The sequence below is a fragment of the Cavia porcellus genome, unplaced genomic scaffold (assembly GCF_034190915.1).
Source record: "Cavia porcellus strain 051 isolate PalLab524CR breed Dunkin Hartley unplaced genomic scaffold, mCavPor4.1 scaffold_2, whole genome shotgun sequence".
Taxonomy (NCBI): Eukaryota; Metazoa; Chordata; class Mammalia; order Rodentia; family Caviidae; genus Cavia; species Cavia porcellus.
The window spans coordinates 54795376-54811562 of NW_026947485.1; the positions used below are offsets into that span (position 1 = coordinate 54795376).

Genomic DNA, 16187 nt, shown 5'->3' on the forward strand with positions numbered 1-16187 from the left:
TGGGATTGCATTGAATCTGTATAACAGTTTTGGGAGAATGGCCATCTTCACAATGTTTGTTCTTCCTATCCATGAGCAAGGGATGTCTTTCCATTTTCTGAGATCATCTTCAATTTCCTTTTTCAGTGTATTATAATTTTCACTGTATAAGTCTTTCACTTCTTTCGTAAGAGTAATTCCTAAATATTTCATTTTTTTGCTTGCTAATGTGAATAGTCCAGTTTCTCTTATTTCCCTCTCTGTAATTTTGTTGTTCGTGTATAGGAATGCTATTGATTTCTGAGTATTGATTTTGTATCCAGCCACATTACTGAATTTATTTATTGTATCTAAGAGTATTTCAATGGAGTTTAGGGGGTCTTCTATGTAGAGTATCATGTCATCTGCAAACAATGATAATTTAACTTCTTCTTTTCCTATCTTTACCCCTTTTATTTCTCTTTCTTGCCTAATTGCTCTGGCTAGTACTTCCAGTACTATATTAAATAGGAGTGGTGATAAAGGACATCCTTGTCTTGTACCCGATTTTAAAGTAAAGGCTTTCAATTTTTGGCCATTTAGTATGATGCTGGCTGTTGGTTTGTCATAAATGGCCTTTATTATATTGAGGTAAAGACCATTTATTCCAATTTTCTGTAAAGTTCTTATCATGAATAAGTGTTGGACCTTATCGAAGGCTTTTTCTGCATCTATAGAGATGATCATGTGATTCTTATTTTTGGCTTTATTGATATGGTGGATTACATTTATTGATTTGCGTATGTTGAACCATCCTTGCATTCCTGGGATGAATCCCACTTGGTCATGGTGTATAATCTTCTTGATGATTTGCTGGATCCTATTTGCCAATATTTTATTGAGGATTTTTGCATCTGTGTTCATTAGGGAGATCGGTCTATAGTTCTCTTTTATAGTTGGGTCTTTCTCAGGTTTTGGTACTAGAGTAATATTTGCTTCCAGGAATGACTTAGGAAGGATTGCTTCCCTTTCAATTTCATTGAATAGTTTGAGGAGTGTCGGCATTATGTCTTCTTTATATTTCTTGTAGAATTCTGCAGTGAATCCATCTGGGCCTGGGCTCTTCTTGGTGGGCAAGGACCCAATTACATTCTCAATTTCATTAGCAGAGATTGGGTTATTCAACAGTTTTATATCCTCTTGATCTAGCTTTGGTACTTCATATGCTTCTAAGAATCTGTCTATTTCTTCTGTGTTATCAAACTTTTGAGAGTAGAGGTTTTCGAAATAGGTGTTGATGATCCTCTGTAATTCTATTGGGTCTGTAGTGATTTCTCCTTTTTCATTTCTTATTGCATGAATTTGAGCTCTTTCTTTCCTTTTTTTAATAAGGTTGGCTAGGGGCTTATCGATTTTATTTATTCTTTCAAAGAACCAACTCTTTGATTCGTTGATTCTTTGGATTGTTTTCTTAGTCTCTATTGCATTGATTTCTGCTCTGATTTTTATAATTTCCTCTCTTCTTTTGGCTTTGGGCTTGACTTGCTCTTCTTTTTCTAGCTGTTTGAGGTGTAGCATCAAGTTATTTATTTGTATTCGTTCTGTTTTCCTGATGTGGGAACTCAGTGCAATAAATTTTCCTCTCAGAACGGCTTTCATTGCATCCCACAGATTCCGGTAAGTTGTATCTGCATTTTCATTTTCTTTTAGGTATTGTTTAATTTCTTCTTTAATTTCTTCTGTGACCCACTGATTACTCAAGAGTGTGTTATTTAGTTTCCATGTGTTTGCGGAATTTTTGCAGTATCCTTTGTCATTAATTTCTAATTTCAGAGCGCTATGATCCGATAATATGCAAGGGATGATTTCAACTCTTTTGCATTTGCTTAAATATGTTCTGTGAGCTAATATATGGTCTATTTTAGAAAATGATCCATGTACTGCTGAGAAGAATGTGTATTCTGATGTTGTTGGGTGGAACATTCTGTATATGTCTATCAAACCCATTTGTTCACAGGTGTGATTCAGTTCTGTTATTTCTTTGCTCATTTTCTGTCTGGTTGATCTGTCCCTTGGTTTCAGTGGTGTATTAAAGTCTCCTGTTACAATTGTGTTACTGATAATTTGAGTTTTCATTTCTGTTAATAATTGTTTTATATAACTGGGTGCTCTGGAGTTTGGTGCGTATATATTTAAGATAGTTATCTCTTCCTCTTGGAGTTTTCCCCTTACGAGTATGTAGTGACCTTCTTTGTCCTTTATGGTCATTGTTGGTTTAAAGTTCACGTTGTCTGCAAACAGAATGGCTACTCCTGCCTTTTTTTGGATTCCTGCTGCATGAAGAATTGTTTTCCATCCTTTGACTTTCAGTCTGTGAGTATCTTTCTGGGTTAGATGGGTTTCCTGTAAACAGCATATGGTTGGATTTTGTTTCTTGATCCATTCTGCTAGTCTGTTTCTTTTGATTGGTGCATTGAGACCATTTACATTAATGGTTATTACTGTTAAATGCTGGTTAATTGTAGGAATGTTATCTCTCTGCTGTTGCATCTTTATCTTTCGGTTCTGTTTAATTATTTGCTTTGCTTAGTGGTTTTTTCCTTTGTGTATCTAAACTGTCTTTCAATATTTTTTGCAGGGTTGGTTTGGTGTTCATGAAGTTCTTCAGCTGTTCTTTGTCATGGGAGTATCGTATTGCACCATCTATTTTGAATGATAGTTTTGCAGGATATATCAGTCTTGGTTGGAAATCATTTTGCTTTAGGATCTGGAATACTTCACTCCATGCTCTTCTTGACTTTATCGTTTGTGCTGAGAAGTCTGCTGTGATTCTGATAGGTTTTCCTTTATAAGTGATTTGTCTTTTCTCTCTGACAGCTTTTAATAATCTATTCTTGTGTTGGATTTCTGGGATGGTGATTATTATATGTCTGGGTGTAGTTTTATTTTGGTTATGACTGTTTGGAGTTCTATATGCTTCACTGATCCTGATGTCAGTTTCTGATCTCATGCTTGGGAAATTTTCAGCTATTACTTCTCTAAATATCCTCCTGACATCCTTCATGTTGTCTCCCTCTCTTTCATTAATCCCTATCATTCTTATGTTATTCTTCTTTGCATCGTCTTGCAGTTGTTGAATTGTTGTTTCCTGGTTCCTTGTTATTTTCAAAAGATCTTTCCTTTCCTGTTCACTAGCTGCAATCCTGTCTTCAAGGTCTGAAATTCTATCTTCACTTTCATTAAGGCGGTTTTTACAACTTTCAGTGGAGTTTTTTATTTCCTGTATATCTCTGTGCATCTGCATTATGTATTCTGTTTGTTTCTTATATTGCTCGTCTAGGGATTCTATCTTTTTGTTTAGTTCCTCCAATTTTTTATCTGTGTTTTCTTTAGATATATTTAGAATCTCTTTCATTTCTTTTATCATTTCTTCTTTTATCTGGGAGATTATTTCGAGTTTGAATTTCTTTAAAGCTTCCTGGAGTTGCTTGTCAATTTCAGTGGCTATTGTGTCCGATATATGAGGTGGATGGGATATATTTTCTTCTATATACATCGCTCCTAGGGTTTCTTGAGATGGGCTGGAGGTTTGAGGTTGTAATTTGGTCTTTCGTTTTGTCATTTTCCTATATTTCTGTGTTTCACGTGTTATTTGAAAGCTTCCTCAGGATCTGTTGAAAATCTCCTTCTATGTTTGGAGCTACTGAGACTCTGGCGCCACACTACCCCAAGCCATTAGGCCTACAGAACCAGTGGCCCTCCTCTGCCTGCTCAGAACTCCGCAGTTCCAGACAAGCTGGGCCTCAGGGACACTGTGCGCCCACCTGCCCCTTGGAAGCTCCACAGTTCTTCAATCGCAGCCGGGTTAGGGTACTCACCACAGGCCGCAGTGCTTCAGGAACCTGTGGACCCTCCCTGGTTGCAGAGATATCCACAGTCCTCCAGACACATGGAGAGGCCGATGCAGGCACCCCAAATCTGCCCAGCTCCTCCTCTGCAGACCAATGGCCAGGTGCAGCAGCTAAACAGGCTGGGCTAGGCTGGTAGTGTGGGCCAGCCCACCTATGGGGAGCTCACCAGGTCTCCAAATGAAGCCGGAATGGGGAGGCTGATGTGGAAGCCTCAAACCCACCTCTCCCCTTCACTGCACCTGGAAGCCTGAGGGAACTCCAGCAGTCTGGGTGCAGATATCCAGAGTCCTCCAGACACGCAGAGAGGCCAGTGAGGGCACCCCAGATCTGCCCAGCTCCTCCTCTGCAGACCTATGGCCAGGCGCGGCAGCTAAACAGGCTGGGCTAGGCTGGTAGTGTGGGCCAGCCCACCTATGGGGAGCTCAGCAGGTCTCCAAATGAAGCCGGGAATGGGGAGGCTAATGTGGAAGCCTCAAACCCACCTCTCTCCTTCACTGCACCTGGAAGCCTGAGGGAACTCCAGCAGTCTGGGCGCAGATATCCAGAGTCCTCCAGACACGCAGAGAGGCCAGTGAGGGCACCCCAGATCTCTCTTTTTACTTTTTTTGAAGAGAGTAAAACCAAATGCGACATATCAGAACAGAGTCAGTCAAATCAGAAGGGTGGAAAAACAAAATACAAGGCGATCAATAATGGTTACCATACTGCCTCTTGCTATTTTAAGAAGAATTTCCAGTTATAATAAAATTGAACAAAGCAGTAAAGAATGAAACCAAAGCATTGGAGACATTACAGGACTTTAAAAGAATAGTCAACCGGAATGGGCGTCATAATGAATCTCATTGTCTTCACAGTTTTGCCTATACTTTTGAACTTGGTTCTATCAAGCAAAGCAGAATAGGGGAAAAATCAGAAAATCAGAAAATCAAAAACAAGATGGAGAGGGCAATACAGGATTTCAAATCAAGTTAATAGGAAATCAAAGTAGGTTACTATAATGTATTCTATTTTTTATTTTTTCCCTTAATTAAAAAGATAAAAAGAAAAAAGTAAATAATTTTTTTAAAAAAGGGGATTGAGATAAAAGAGGACATAACAACAGAACAGCACAACATAACCATTTAAGCAAAATAGTGTTTCACCACAAGATATCCTGACACAAAAATAGTTACCATAGTGTCTCTTTCCTCGAAATCTTTGAGTATAACTTCGTATACTGTAGCACCAAACATATCAAGACACTATAAAACCATTCAAGAGAATGACATTATTACAGGGTATTTAGAACCAATTAACAGAAAATGAACAATGGTTTCTGTGTAATCTCCTTGTCTATAAAAGTTTTTACTTATATTATCACATATAATAAAATCCAATAAGATACAACCTTTTAAGATCGATGGAGACAGAAGAATACAAGTTTGATGGGACTTCAAAACAAGATGATACTAAATCAGCACTAGCTATTATGATGTTTTGTTTTCTCCAAAATTGCTGTTCCTACCATCTGATCTTCTCTGCCTCATTTATGTTGAGCTCTTTTTCTGTCGTTTGTTGTCAGTTTGTCTTCTTCATTTCACTTTCTGCTCCATTCATTGTGGTCTCCCTGCCACTATTTCTGGAATCTTGGTATTTTCCTTTTTTAGAATACCCTGCAGTATTCTTTGTAAAGTTGAATTGGTGGTTGCAAATTCCCCTAGTTCCTCTTTATCCTGGAAGCACCTTGTTTTTCCATCAAGTTCTAGGGACAGTTGTGTAGGATATATCAATCTTGGCTGGAGGTTATTATCTTTCACGCTTGAATTATTTCCCCCCATGCTCTTCGTGATTTGATGGTTTGTGCTGAGAAGTCTGCTGTAATTCTGATGGGTGTTCCCTTGTAAGTGATCTGTTTCTTGTCTCTGACAGCTTTCTTCTGTTCTTATATTGGATTTCTGGAATTTTGATTATTATATGCCTGGGTGTAGCTTTGGGTTGTAGGTGGCTGGGGTCCTGTATGTCTCATACATCTGAGTATCTTTACCATTTGCTAAATTAGGGAAATTCTCTTGGATTATTTCTGTGAATAGCTTTTGTAGTCCATTTGTTTGGGTCCCTACTTCTTTTATGTTCTTAATTCTTAAGTTATAGATCGTCTTATCATCTTCTAGCCTTTGTATTGTTGCTGTTTGTTTTTTTGTTAAAGAAGTTTTTCATTTCATGCTCCCATATTACAAATCTGCCCTCCAGTTCAGATAATCTCTCCTTAGTTTCTTTCAAGCTGTTATGCCAGTTTTCCATGGAGTTTTTAGTTTCCTAGTAATCTCTTTGAACCTGCTTAACATATTCTGTTTTCTCTATTTTCTCCATCAAACAATTCTCCCCCTTTTTTTTTGTTCTTCCATTCCACCATATGTTTTTTTCTTGGAAGGTGCTTAGCATTTCTCTAACTATTGTACTTATATCTTGCTTCAGATCATTAATAACTTCATTCCTGAACTCATCTATGAGGCTCTGGAGATAGCGCTTTATGTCTATTGGTGCCGTGTCTGATATTGCATGTTTCTGAGGATTGGGGGCCGAGGACCCTTTCTTGTTACTCCCTCTTCCCATGTTTTTTGTTCCTTTTATACAAGTGAACATAGGAGGCCCAGTTTCTTTTTTTATCGGTTACAGTTTGTTTGAATTGCGCCGGCTAGGTGTTCCTGCCCACTGCAGTGTACTAGGGAGACAGTGACCTGGGCGGCCTATGCTGGGTCAACCTACCCAAGGCTTCACTGCTAGGGTGCACCTCCAGGCACTGGGACTTGGTTTGAGCTAGCCTACTGGGTCTTAGTGGTGTCACGCAGGCCAGGCACTCCCCACCAATTCCACTTGAGGGGGGAATATGTGACTGAATCACTGCAACAACCTGTTCCAGCTAGTCTGCCCAGTCCCAGTATATCCTTTGCTGAAGCCTCCTATGGAAGGGTTCCTGATCTGTTCACTCACCGCAGGTTGATGCAGGGCTCCCGGCCAGTCCCGCTCTCAACTCCATTCACCACTTCCCATTCTCAGAGCTTTTGCACCTCTCTCCTTGCCATGATGATTGGGACGCAGCAGCGGCTGCAGGAAATTCAAATCGCAGCTTCCAGTGGCACAGGGTCCAGCTTCCATACTGAGACTTTATCTGTTCCTGTTATATCACCAGGATTGTGTTTCCAGTTGGTTTCTCTTAGTTTAGTTCGTTCCTGGGTCAGCAACGTATATCTCCCCTTGCTTAGGATTTCTCGCCTGGCACCATTCCTGGATTTTAAGTGCGGTCTCTCAGAGAGCCTCCAAAGCTGCTGCTATCTATCCACCATGTTCTCCCAGAAGCCCAGGGCTCACAGTTTAAGTGGATTTAGAACATGTTCAGCTGTCTCTAAAGCAGTAAGATGTGACAAAATGTTATGGAAGCTGAAAAAGAAGGGAAGATGCAGGGCCAGAGGTACATCTTTCTAGGTTATGTGCCCAGTAACCTGCCTCTTCTGATGAGACCCCCATTTCTGAACTGCACAGTCAGCTATGAAATCATCAATAGATTAACCCACTGATAAGTATGGCATCTCATGATCTAATCACCTCTAAAATCCACACCACTGAATATGAAAATTTGGGGGATATTTTACATCTAAACCATAAAGCCTGGTCCTCTTTGAGGCAGATGACATGCATTTGAATACAATTTGCAAAATATGTAAAGCTAGCACTTTTACAATTGTTGATAACTTAATTTTTTGGACCCTGCAAACACCTAATACTGATTACAGATAATAGCACATATTAAACATAGTTCTTTAAGACACACTCTTCCTCTATCCAGTATACTGAGTTTATTCATTGGACTTTCTGACGTGTAAATTACTGTTTAAACAGTTGTCATGGACCTAATATCTCTTGATGTTTAATAATTAAGGGGTTATACAAATAAAATTTATTCACCTGAGATTAAAATGTGATATATTTTTATAAATTGTAAATCTTTAAAATTTTGTTTTTATTTTCAAAAGATTAAGATAAAAGAAGACATAAAACAGATCAGAACAGGACAATTTAAGCAACATAGTGTTTCACTACAAGACAACCCAACATAACAGTAGCTACCATAGTGTCTCTTTCCTTGAAATATTTGAGTAATACCTTCATACACTATAGTATCAAACATAACAAAATAGTATAAAACCATTCAAGAGAATGAAAGTATTATAGGGCATTCAGAATCAACTAACAGAAAATGAACAATTGTTACTATATTATCTCTTTGTTCATAAAAATTTTTGTTTATACTATCACACATAATAAAATCCAATAAGATATAACATGATAGATCTTATGGAGACAGAAGAACAAAAGCATGGTAGGACTTCAAAATAAGATGGTATTAAATCAGCACTGGCTGTTATAATGTCTTGTTTTCTTCAAAATAGCTGTTCATACCGTCACAGACAATAAAATCAAACAACACAGAATAAAACCATTCCAACTAATGAATGAAAACATTATATGGCTTCAAAGCATTATAATGGGAAATCATGATTACCCTATATTTTTATGTATTCTTACCATTTCTTACACTAGGGAGACTATATGGTATTTATATATGTGAGTTTGATTTTATTTCACTTATAAGTATGGTCTCAAGCTGCATCCATTTTTTTATAAATATCTCAATGTGATCATTCTTTATAGCTGAGTAGTACTCCATTGTATAAAAATACCATAACAGTTTTATCTATTCCTCAGTTGATGGATACTTAGGTTGATTCCAAGATCTGGCTATTACAAATTGTGCTGCTATAAACATGGGTGCACATATATTACTGTGGTATGATGTTTTCAGTTCTTCTGGGAATATGCCTAGAAGTGGAATAGCTGGGTCGAATGGGACCTCCAATCCCAGTTTTTTGTGAAATCTCCAGACTGACCTCCACAATGGTTGCACCAGTCTACACTCCCACCAACAGTGCAGGAGAGTTCCATTTTCCCCACAGCCTCTCCACCATTTGTTGTTAGTAGTTTTCTTGATCCTGGCCATTCTTTCAGGAGTGAGATGGAATCTCAATGTGGTTTTAATTTGCGTTCCTCTAATGAGTAATGATGATGAACATTTTTTCATGTATTTATTTGCCATTTATATTTCTTCATCTGAGAACTGTGTATTCTTCTCAGATGCCCATTTTGGGATGGGGTCTTTGAATTTCGGGGGTCTGGTTTTTAAAAAAATTCTTTATATATTTTAGACACAAGTCCTTTGAGAGACAGTTCACTAAGATTTTCTCACATTTTGTGGGTTTTCTTTTCACTGTGCTGGAGATTTCTTTTGATGTGTAGAAATTTTTTAATAAGAGGTGATCCCAGTTATTGATTCTAGGAAGCATTTCCCATGTGGTTTGATTCCTGTTCATGAATTCTCTACCTACCCCTATGTCTTCAAGCTTTTTACCTAATTTTCTTCCAACAGATTTAGTGTTTCTGTTTTAATATTCAGATCTTAGATCCATTTAGATTTTAATTTAGTATATGGTGATAGGCATGGGTCTAGTTCTAGTTTTTGGCACATGGAGAGCCAGTTTTTCCAGCACTATTTATTAAAGAGACTGTCGTTCTTCCAGTGAACATGTTTGGACCCTTTATCAAAGATAACATGATTGCGTGTATTGGTAGTTGTGGTTGTATCTTCTAACCTATTCCATTGATCTTCAGGTCTGTTTTTATTCCAGTACCATGTTGATTTTACTACAGTTGCTTTGTAGTATAATTTCAAGTCAGTGATTGTGATGCTTCCTACCTTGCTTTTGTTGCTTAGAACTGTCTTTGCTATTCTAAGTCTCTTCTGGTTCCAGATGAATTTTAGGAGTGATTTCTCTAGATCTATGAGGTATGTTGATGGTATTTTTATTGGGATTGCATTGAATCTGTATAACAGTTTTGAGAGAATGGCCATATCCACAATATTTACTCTTCCTATCCATGAGCAAGGAATGTCTTTCCATTTTCTGAGGTCCTCTTCATTTTCTTTTTTCAGGGTATTATAATTTTCCCTGTATAGATCTTTCACTTCTTTCATGAGATTAATTCCTAAGTATTTCATTTTTTTGGATACTAGTGTGAAGGGTGTGGCTTCTCTTATTTCTCTGTCAGTGATTTTGTTGTTAGTGTATAGAAATGCTATTGATTTTTGAGTATTGATTTTGTAACCAACTACATTGCTGAATTTACTTATTATATCTAGGAGTCTTTCAATGGAGTTTTGAGTGTCTTCAATGTAGAGTATCATGTCATCTGCAAATAATAATTTAACTTCCCTTTTCCTATCTTTACTCCTTTTATATCTCTCGTCTAGTTGCTCTGGCTAGTATTTCTAATACTATATTGAATAGGAGTAGTGATAAGGGACATCCTTGTCTTGTGCCTGATTTTAAGGTAAAGGACTTCAGTTATTGGCCATTTAATATGATGCTGAATGTTGGTTTGTCATAGATGGCCTTTATCATATTGAGATAAAGACCATCTATTCCAATTTTCTGTAAGTTTCATATCATCAGTAAGTGTTGGACCTTATCAAAAGCTTTTTCTGCATCTCTAGAAATGATCTTTGATTCTTACTTTTGGCTTTATTGATATGGAGATTTACATTTATTGATTTACATATGTTGAACCATCCGTGCATTCCTGGGTTGAATCTTACTTGATTGTGGTATATAATATTCTTGATGATTTGCTGTATCCTGTTTGCCAATGTTTTGTTGAGGATTTTTTCATCTGTGTTCATTAGGAAGATTGGCTTGTAGTTCTCTTTTTTAGTTGGTCTTTCTCAGGTTTTGATACTAGAGTAATATTTCTCCCAGGAATGACTTAGGAAGAATTTCTTCCCTTTCAATTTCATTGAAGAGTTTGAGGAGTGTTGGCATTAAGTCTTCTTTGTATTTCTTGTAGAATTCCACAGTGAATCTGTCTGGGCCAGGGCTCTTCTTTGATGGTAAGGAACTAATTACATTTTCAATTTTATTAATAGAAATTGGGTTATTCAGCAGTTTTACATCTTCTTGACCCAGCTTTGGTACTTCATATGTTTCTAGCAATCCGTCCATTTCTTCTGTGTTATTGAACCTATGAGAGTAGAGGTTTTTGAAACAGGTGTTGATGATCTTCTGTATTTCCACAGAGTCTATAGTGATTTCACCCTTTTCATTCCTAATACATGAATTTGTGCTTTTTTTCCCTTTTTAAAAAATGGCTGGCTAGGGGCCTATCAATTTTATTTATTCTTTCAAAGAACCAACTCTTTTGCATGGTATATCAGTCTAGGTTGTAAATCATTTTCCTTTAGGATCTGACATACTTCACTCCATGCTCTTCTTGACTTCATTGTTTGTGCTAAGAAGTCTGCTGTGATTCTGATAGGCTTTCCTTTATAGATGATCTGTCTTTTCTCTCTAACAACTTTTAATATTCTATTCTTATGTTGGATTTCTGGGATGGTGATTATTATATATCTAGGTGTGGTTATGGCTATTTGAAGTTCTATAAGCTTCACTGATCCTAATGTCAGTTTCCATTCTCATGTTTGGGAAATTTTCAGCTATTATTTCTCTAAATATTCTCTTGCTATCATTTGTGTTGTCTCCTTCTTTTTCATTTATCCCTATCAATCTTATGTTGTTTTTCTTTGCATCATTTTGCAGCTGTTGAATTGTTATTTCCTGATTCTTTGTTATTTTTAAAAGATCTTTCCCTTCCTGTTCACTAGCTGCAATCTTGTCTTCGAAGTCATAAATTCTATCTTCATTTTTGTTGAGGTGGTTTTGACAACTTTCAATGGAATTTTTGATTTCCTCTATATCTCTTTGAATCTGCTCCATGTATTGTGTTTGTTTCTTATATTGTTCATCCAGGGATTCTATCTTTTTGCTTTGTTCCTCTAATTTTTTAACACTTCTTTAGATGTGTTCAGCATCTCCTTCATTACTCTTATCATTTCTTCTTTTACCTGGGAGATTATTTCTAGTTTGAATTCCTTTAAAGCTTCCTTTAAAGCCTAAAGAGTTGCTTCTTTATTTCAGTTATTATTATTTCATTTCATTTATTATTTCATTTCATTTATTACTACTATTTCAGGTATTTCAGTGTATAGCATATATTTTCTTCTGTGTACATAGCTCCTAAGCCTTCTTGGGATGGGCTGGAGGTTTCAGACTGCATTTTGGTCTTTGTTTTGTCATTTTCCTGTTTTTCCCTGTTTCAGTTGTTGTTCCAAGGCTTCCCCTGGGACTGCTGGAAATCGTCCTCTATGCTCTTAGTTCCTGGGACTCTGGCTGCTCACTTCCCCAGATTGAGAGAGGGTCATTGGGGGTGGCCCAGGAAGGTTGAAAACCTATGGAGCTGGAGCCGGTCCAGCGTGGCAGGAAGCTGGGAGGTTCCTTGACCACTGAGAGCAATGATCTTAAACTCCTGGGGCTCGGGATAGTGCGCAGATCCTCACCTCTGGCCACCCGGCTCCCCAGATTGATATAGGGTCACTGGGGGTGGCCCAGACAAGTCCAAGACCTGCAGAGCCAGTTCAGTGTGGTGGGAAACTGGGAGTTCCTTGACCACTGGGAGCCATGATCTTAAATTCCAAGGGTTTGGGATGGTGTGCAGACACTCACCGCCGGCTGCCCAATTTCTCGGATTCTAAATTTTAAATCTTGTTTTTCTTGAAATTGGCTGTCATTTACGTCAAAAGAAAATTCTGGTTCTTGAGAAGTTACTTGATTTTATTTTTCTACAAACATTTCATTTCCATATGCTCATAAGTATTTCAGAAATGTTTTACTCAAGGTTGTCTTATTCTTTTGGCATTCTTTGTTCCCATGTTTGTACAATGTTATAAATGATATAAAGGGAGATTCATAAAATGAGCAGTGGTTCTCAAATAGACTGTAGTCTTCTTCCCAAGTTAGAATGATTGCTACATTGAAAAGTCTTTCCATGTATGTCAGCATCTTCAACTAGTTTTGTTATGATAATCATTGTCAAATGTGGATAAATTCAATGGATCTGATCTAAAGCTTGGTGCTAGGGAAAAAGAAGATAACTACAAAGTAATATGATTTCTAAGATATACAGAGGAAAATGTCAATTTCAGTATTTTGTATTTCCTTATTTTTCACTTTTATTTTTGTCTTTAGAGTAAGGGTCTCGCTGTGCTGCCTAGGTAGGCATTGAACTCAAAGTCCTCCTTCCTTAACTTCCCTAGGATCTGGGATTACAGGCATGTGCCACTCTATCAGATATTATTTATTTATAAAGCACTCTTTCTGTGAGTTTAGTAATAAAAAATACAAAAAGAAGGCCAATTATTTAGCTCAGTTGTTTAAGCACTTGTCTGGTCAGTGTGAGGTCATGCGTTCAATCCCTGGTACCAGAAAAATCCCCCCCAAAACAAAAAAGAAATGAGAATGCACCTTTTGTATACACTAACTACAGCTTATCTTTGTTTATGTTTTCCTTTTCCCTTTCCAAAAATCTTCTGTCAGGAAAATGGTTGCATTATCAATGGACTTTGCTACACTGAAGGGGATAAAAACCTTACCAGTCCTTGTTTGATTTGTAGACCCGAAATCTCTCAATTTACTTGGTCATATTTAGAAAGTAAGTTTTTTTTTACTAACTCAACTATTTACTCTGCAGTATATTTTGAAAGTGAGTTTTTAAGCCAGGAGTTATATAAAATTGTTTAAAACAGATGAATTCTGTGTTAATTTAGCATCTCTTTTAAACTATACATTTTAAGGAAATGTAAAGTGAATGTTCTTGTATAGATAGTCATGCTTAGCACAATGATACACTGCTCAACAACAAGCTGCATATAGAATGAGGGGTTCATAAGATTATATCACCTAGCAAAGACAGCTGTTTTAAAGTACACACTAGGATGGCAGGATTGCCAAATGATACATTTCTCAGAACTTTATCAGTAAGTCCTTAATTTTATATGATTTTATAATCATACTATATGAGGCTATGAAATATTTATTCTAATGTTTGGTAAAGAAAGCAAATGTGAATTGTTAATGGAAGAAGTGAGATTTGTTAATTCAGTTATATACAATTGCCTACTCTTAGTCTTACATCTGTAGAGTTTTATGACAGGGCATTTGATCATTTATGTTCCAAAGAAAAAGGATTCATCATTTGTGAAACAAAGTGTTTGGATTCAATCTGTACATTGCCTTCCAACACCACCATTCTGTGAAACAATGAGTATAATACCCAGGTACAGATATTTTTGAGTTTCTTCTCTTATTTGAGACAGAGTTTCACTACTAAGTGCAGGTTGGCCTTGAACTTATTTTGTAGCCCAACCTGGACTTGACCTCACAATGATCCTTCTGCTTCAGCCTCCTGAGTGCTGTGATTAAAGGCATAAGACACCATGGCCAGGCTAATTTTGAGATTCTTTTTTTGACACAACAATATCCTAAAATGTGGTTGCATACCATATAACTTTCCTAAACACAGGTGTGTATGATTCCAGCTGAATGTCTAAGTTCTCTTTCCTCATGTGATCAAGTATTATTAGATACAATGCAGTATATATTCATGGCCCCATGTAATTTTGTCTAAGACAGTAATGAAACCTACATGTACATTGTACTTTCTGATACTATTATACACGACATTGTGCATTGTGCATATTTCATTACTGTATGAGAACATTTGCCAGATGATTCACTGCTGGAGCACAAGATGTATGGAATACATTTGGAAGACAATGGAAAATTTAAGGAGAAATTTATTGCAAGAGAAGGAAAATACAATTGGTATCTGTTCTTCAGTCTTATAAGATGATTGCTTCCTTAGAGATTGTGCTCAGAGATATAAGGGGTCTTATATTATTATGTTCTTAACTCTTCATATTGAAGATGAAGATTGATAAATTAAGCTGCTGTGCTGGATATGCAGGGAATGAATGGAAAACAGAGCTACAGTCTCTTGATTCAGTGCTTCCTGGCTTCAAGCAAAGTGCTTGTGGCAGTATCACTCTTCATTTGGCCAGTGGGAAAGAAAGGCAGATCTTTTAAAATATAAGACAAAATAAAAAATATTTTGAATTGTTTCATGAGCACAAAGAGAACTCTTACTCCTGCCACAGCTCCTTTATTCATGTAGGAGCTTATACCTCGTGCTTCCACACAGAAGCGACGTGTAAGGCAGTTGTGTTCCACTGGCATGATTGCCAAGCAACTCAGGTCATCAAAGCATTGCCTGATGGTGGCCAGTTACACAATGTGGAGGTGGATACTGAAAAGAGAGGTCAGGGGAGTCAAATGAGAGTCCATCACAAAGAGAGAGTTATAAATTGAGAAAGAGATGTGAAGAAGGAAAAGAAGGAGGAGGAGGAGGAAAAAGAGGAGGAAGAAGGTAAGGATGGAAAAATCCTAGAGTGAGAAGGACACATAGGACACATGCTTGCACAAGCAATGAGATGGTCAGCACTAAGACGTAATTTAGAAGAGGAGATGCATCCAGGCAGGGTGGTTCAAGTGTGTTTCTCTATTTCATGCTGTTTTCACACTTTCATAACAAAGCTTGTGGTCTACAATTGTTAGTTACTTTAAATCTCTTGGAATGGAATCAAGTTTATTGAGAATGTTAAATAAAATGAAAGCAAGGAACAGAGTCACTGTCAGAGTTTAACTTTTATCGAATTGCCTGTCTGTCTCTGAGAACTCTCAGAATCAATCTCGCTTCTTCCCTTTTCTACACATATGCAAGGGTAAATGATTTCTCTGCTGCAGATAACCAATCCCCTGTAATGCAAGCATCACAAGAAAAATTACAGGCATTTTATGGAGAAAACTTTGAGTACCAGTTCATGGCCTTGGACCCAGAAAACTCTGAAGTTCAGTTTACATTGGAATTGGGTCCAGAAGGAGCACATATCTCTCCTGCAGGACTACTTACGTGGAAAGCAGAGTCCCAGGCTGCACAACGATTCACTCTCCACCTCAGTGATGACTGTGATGCTGAAACTCGAGTCACTGTTGAGGTCAGAATTCTAATGTTGTATATAAATGTCACTAGATCCCTTAACAGCAGCATCAACTATATTTTAATTCTTAAACAGAAAGCATATTCTTAATTGCAGAGAGCAAAGCAATGAAGTTACTAAATACTGAACATTTTTGATGGTTCTTTGTAAAAACTGAAAAATTTCCAATCTAGCATGGAACTAAGGTAACAATCTACAGTTTTATTCTGCACTTAATAGTGATGAGGATAAAGAATTCACTCACTTCCCCTTCCATGCATGACCTGTATGAATGTAAGACT

At 37.3% G+C, this 16187-nt stretch overlaps 1 protein-coding gene across 2 annotated transcripts in view; it reads left to right on the forward strand.

Annotated features, from left to right (window-relative positions):
* Positions 1-16187, forward strand: part of Vwde (von Willebrand factor D and EGF domains) — a 72936-nt gene that overhangs the window by 32737 nt on the left and 24012 nt on the right. For both annotated transcript variants that reach the window (XM_063242079.1, XM_063242083.1), the window contains exons 16-17: positions 13388-13502; positions 15653-15903. In XM_063242079.1, coding sequence (XP_063098149.1) covers positions 13388-13502; positions 15653-15903 — 366 coding nt within the window. The remainder of the gene's footprint in view (positions 1-13387; positions 13503-15652; positions 15904-16187) is intronic.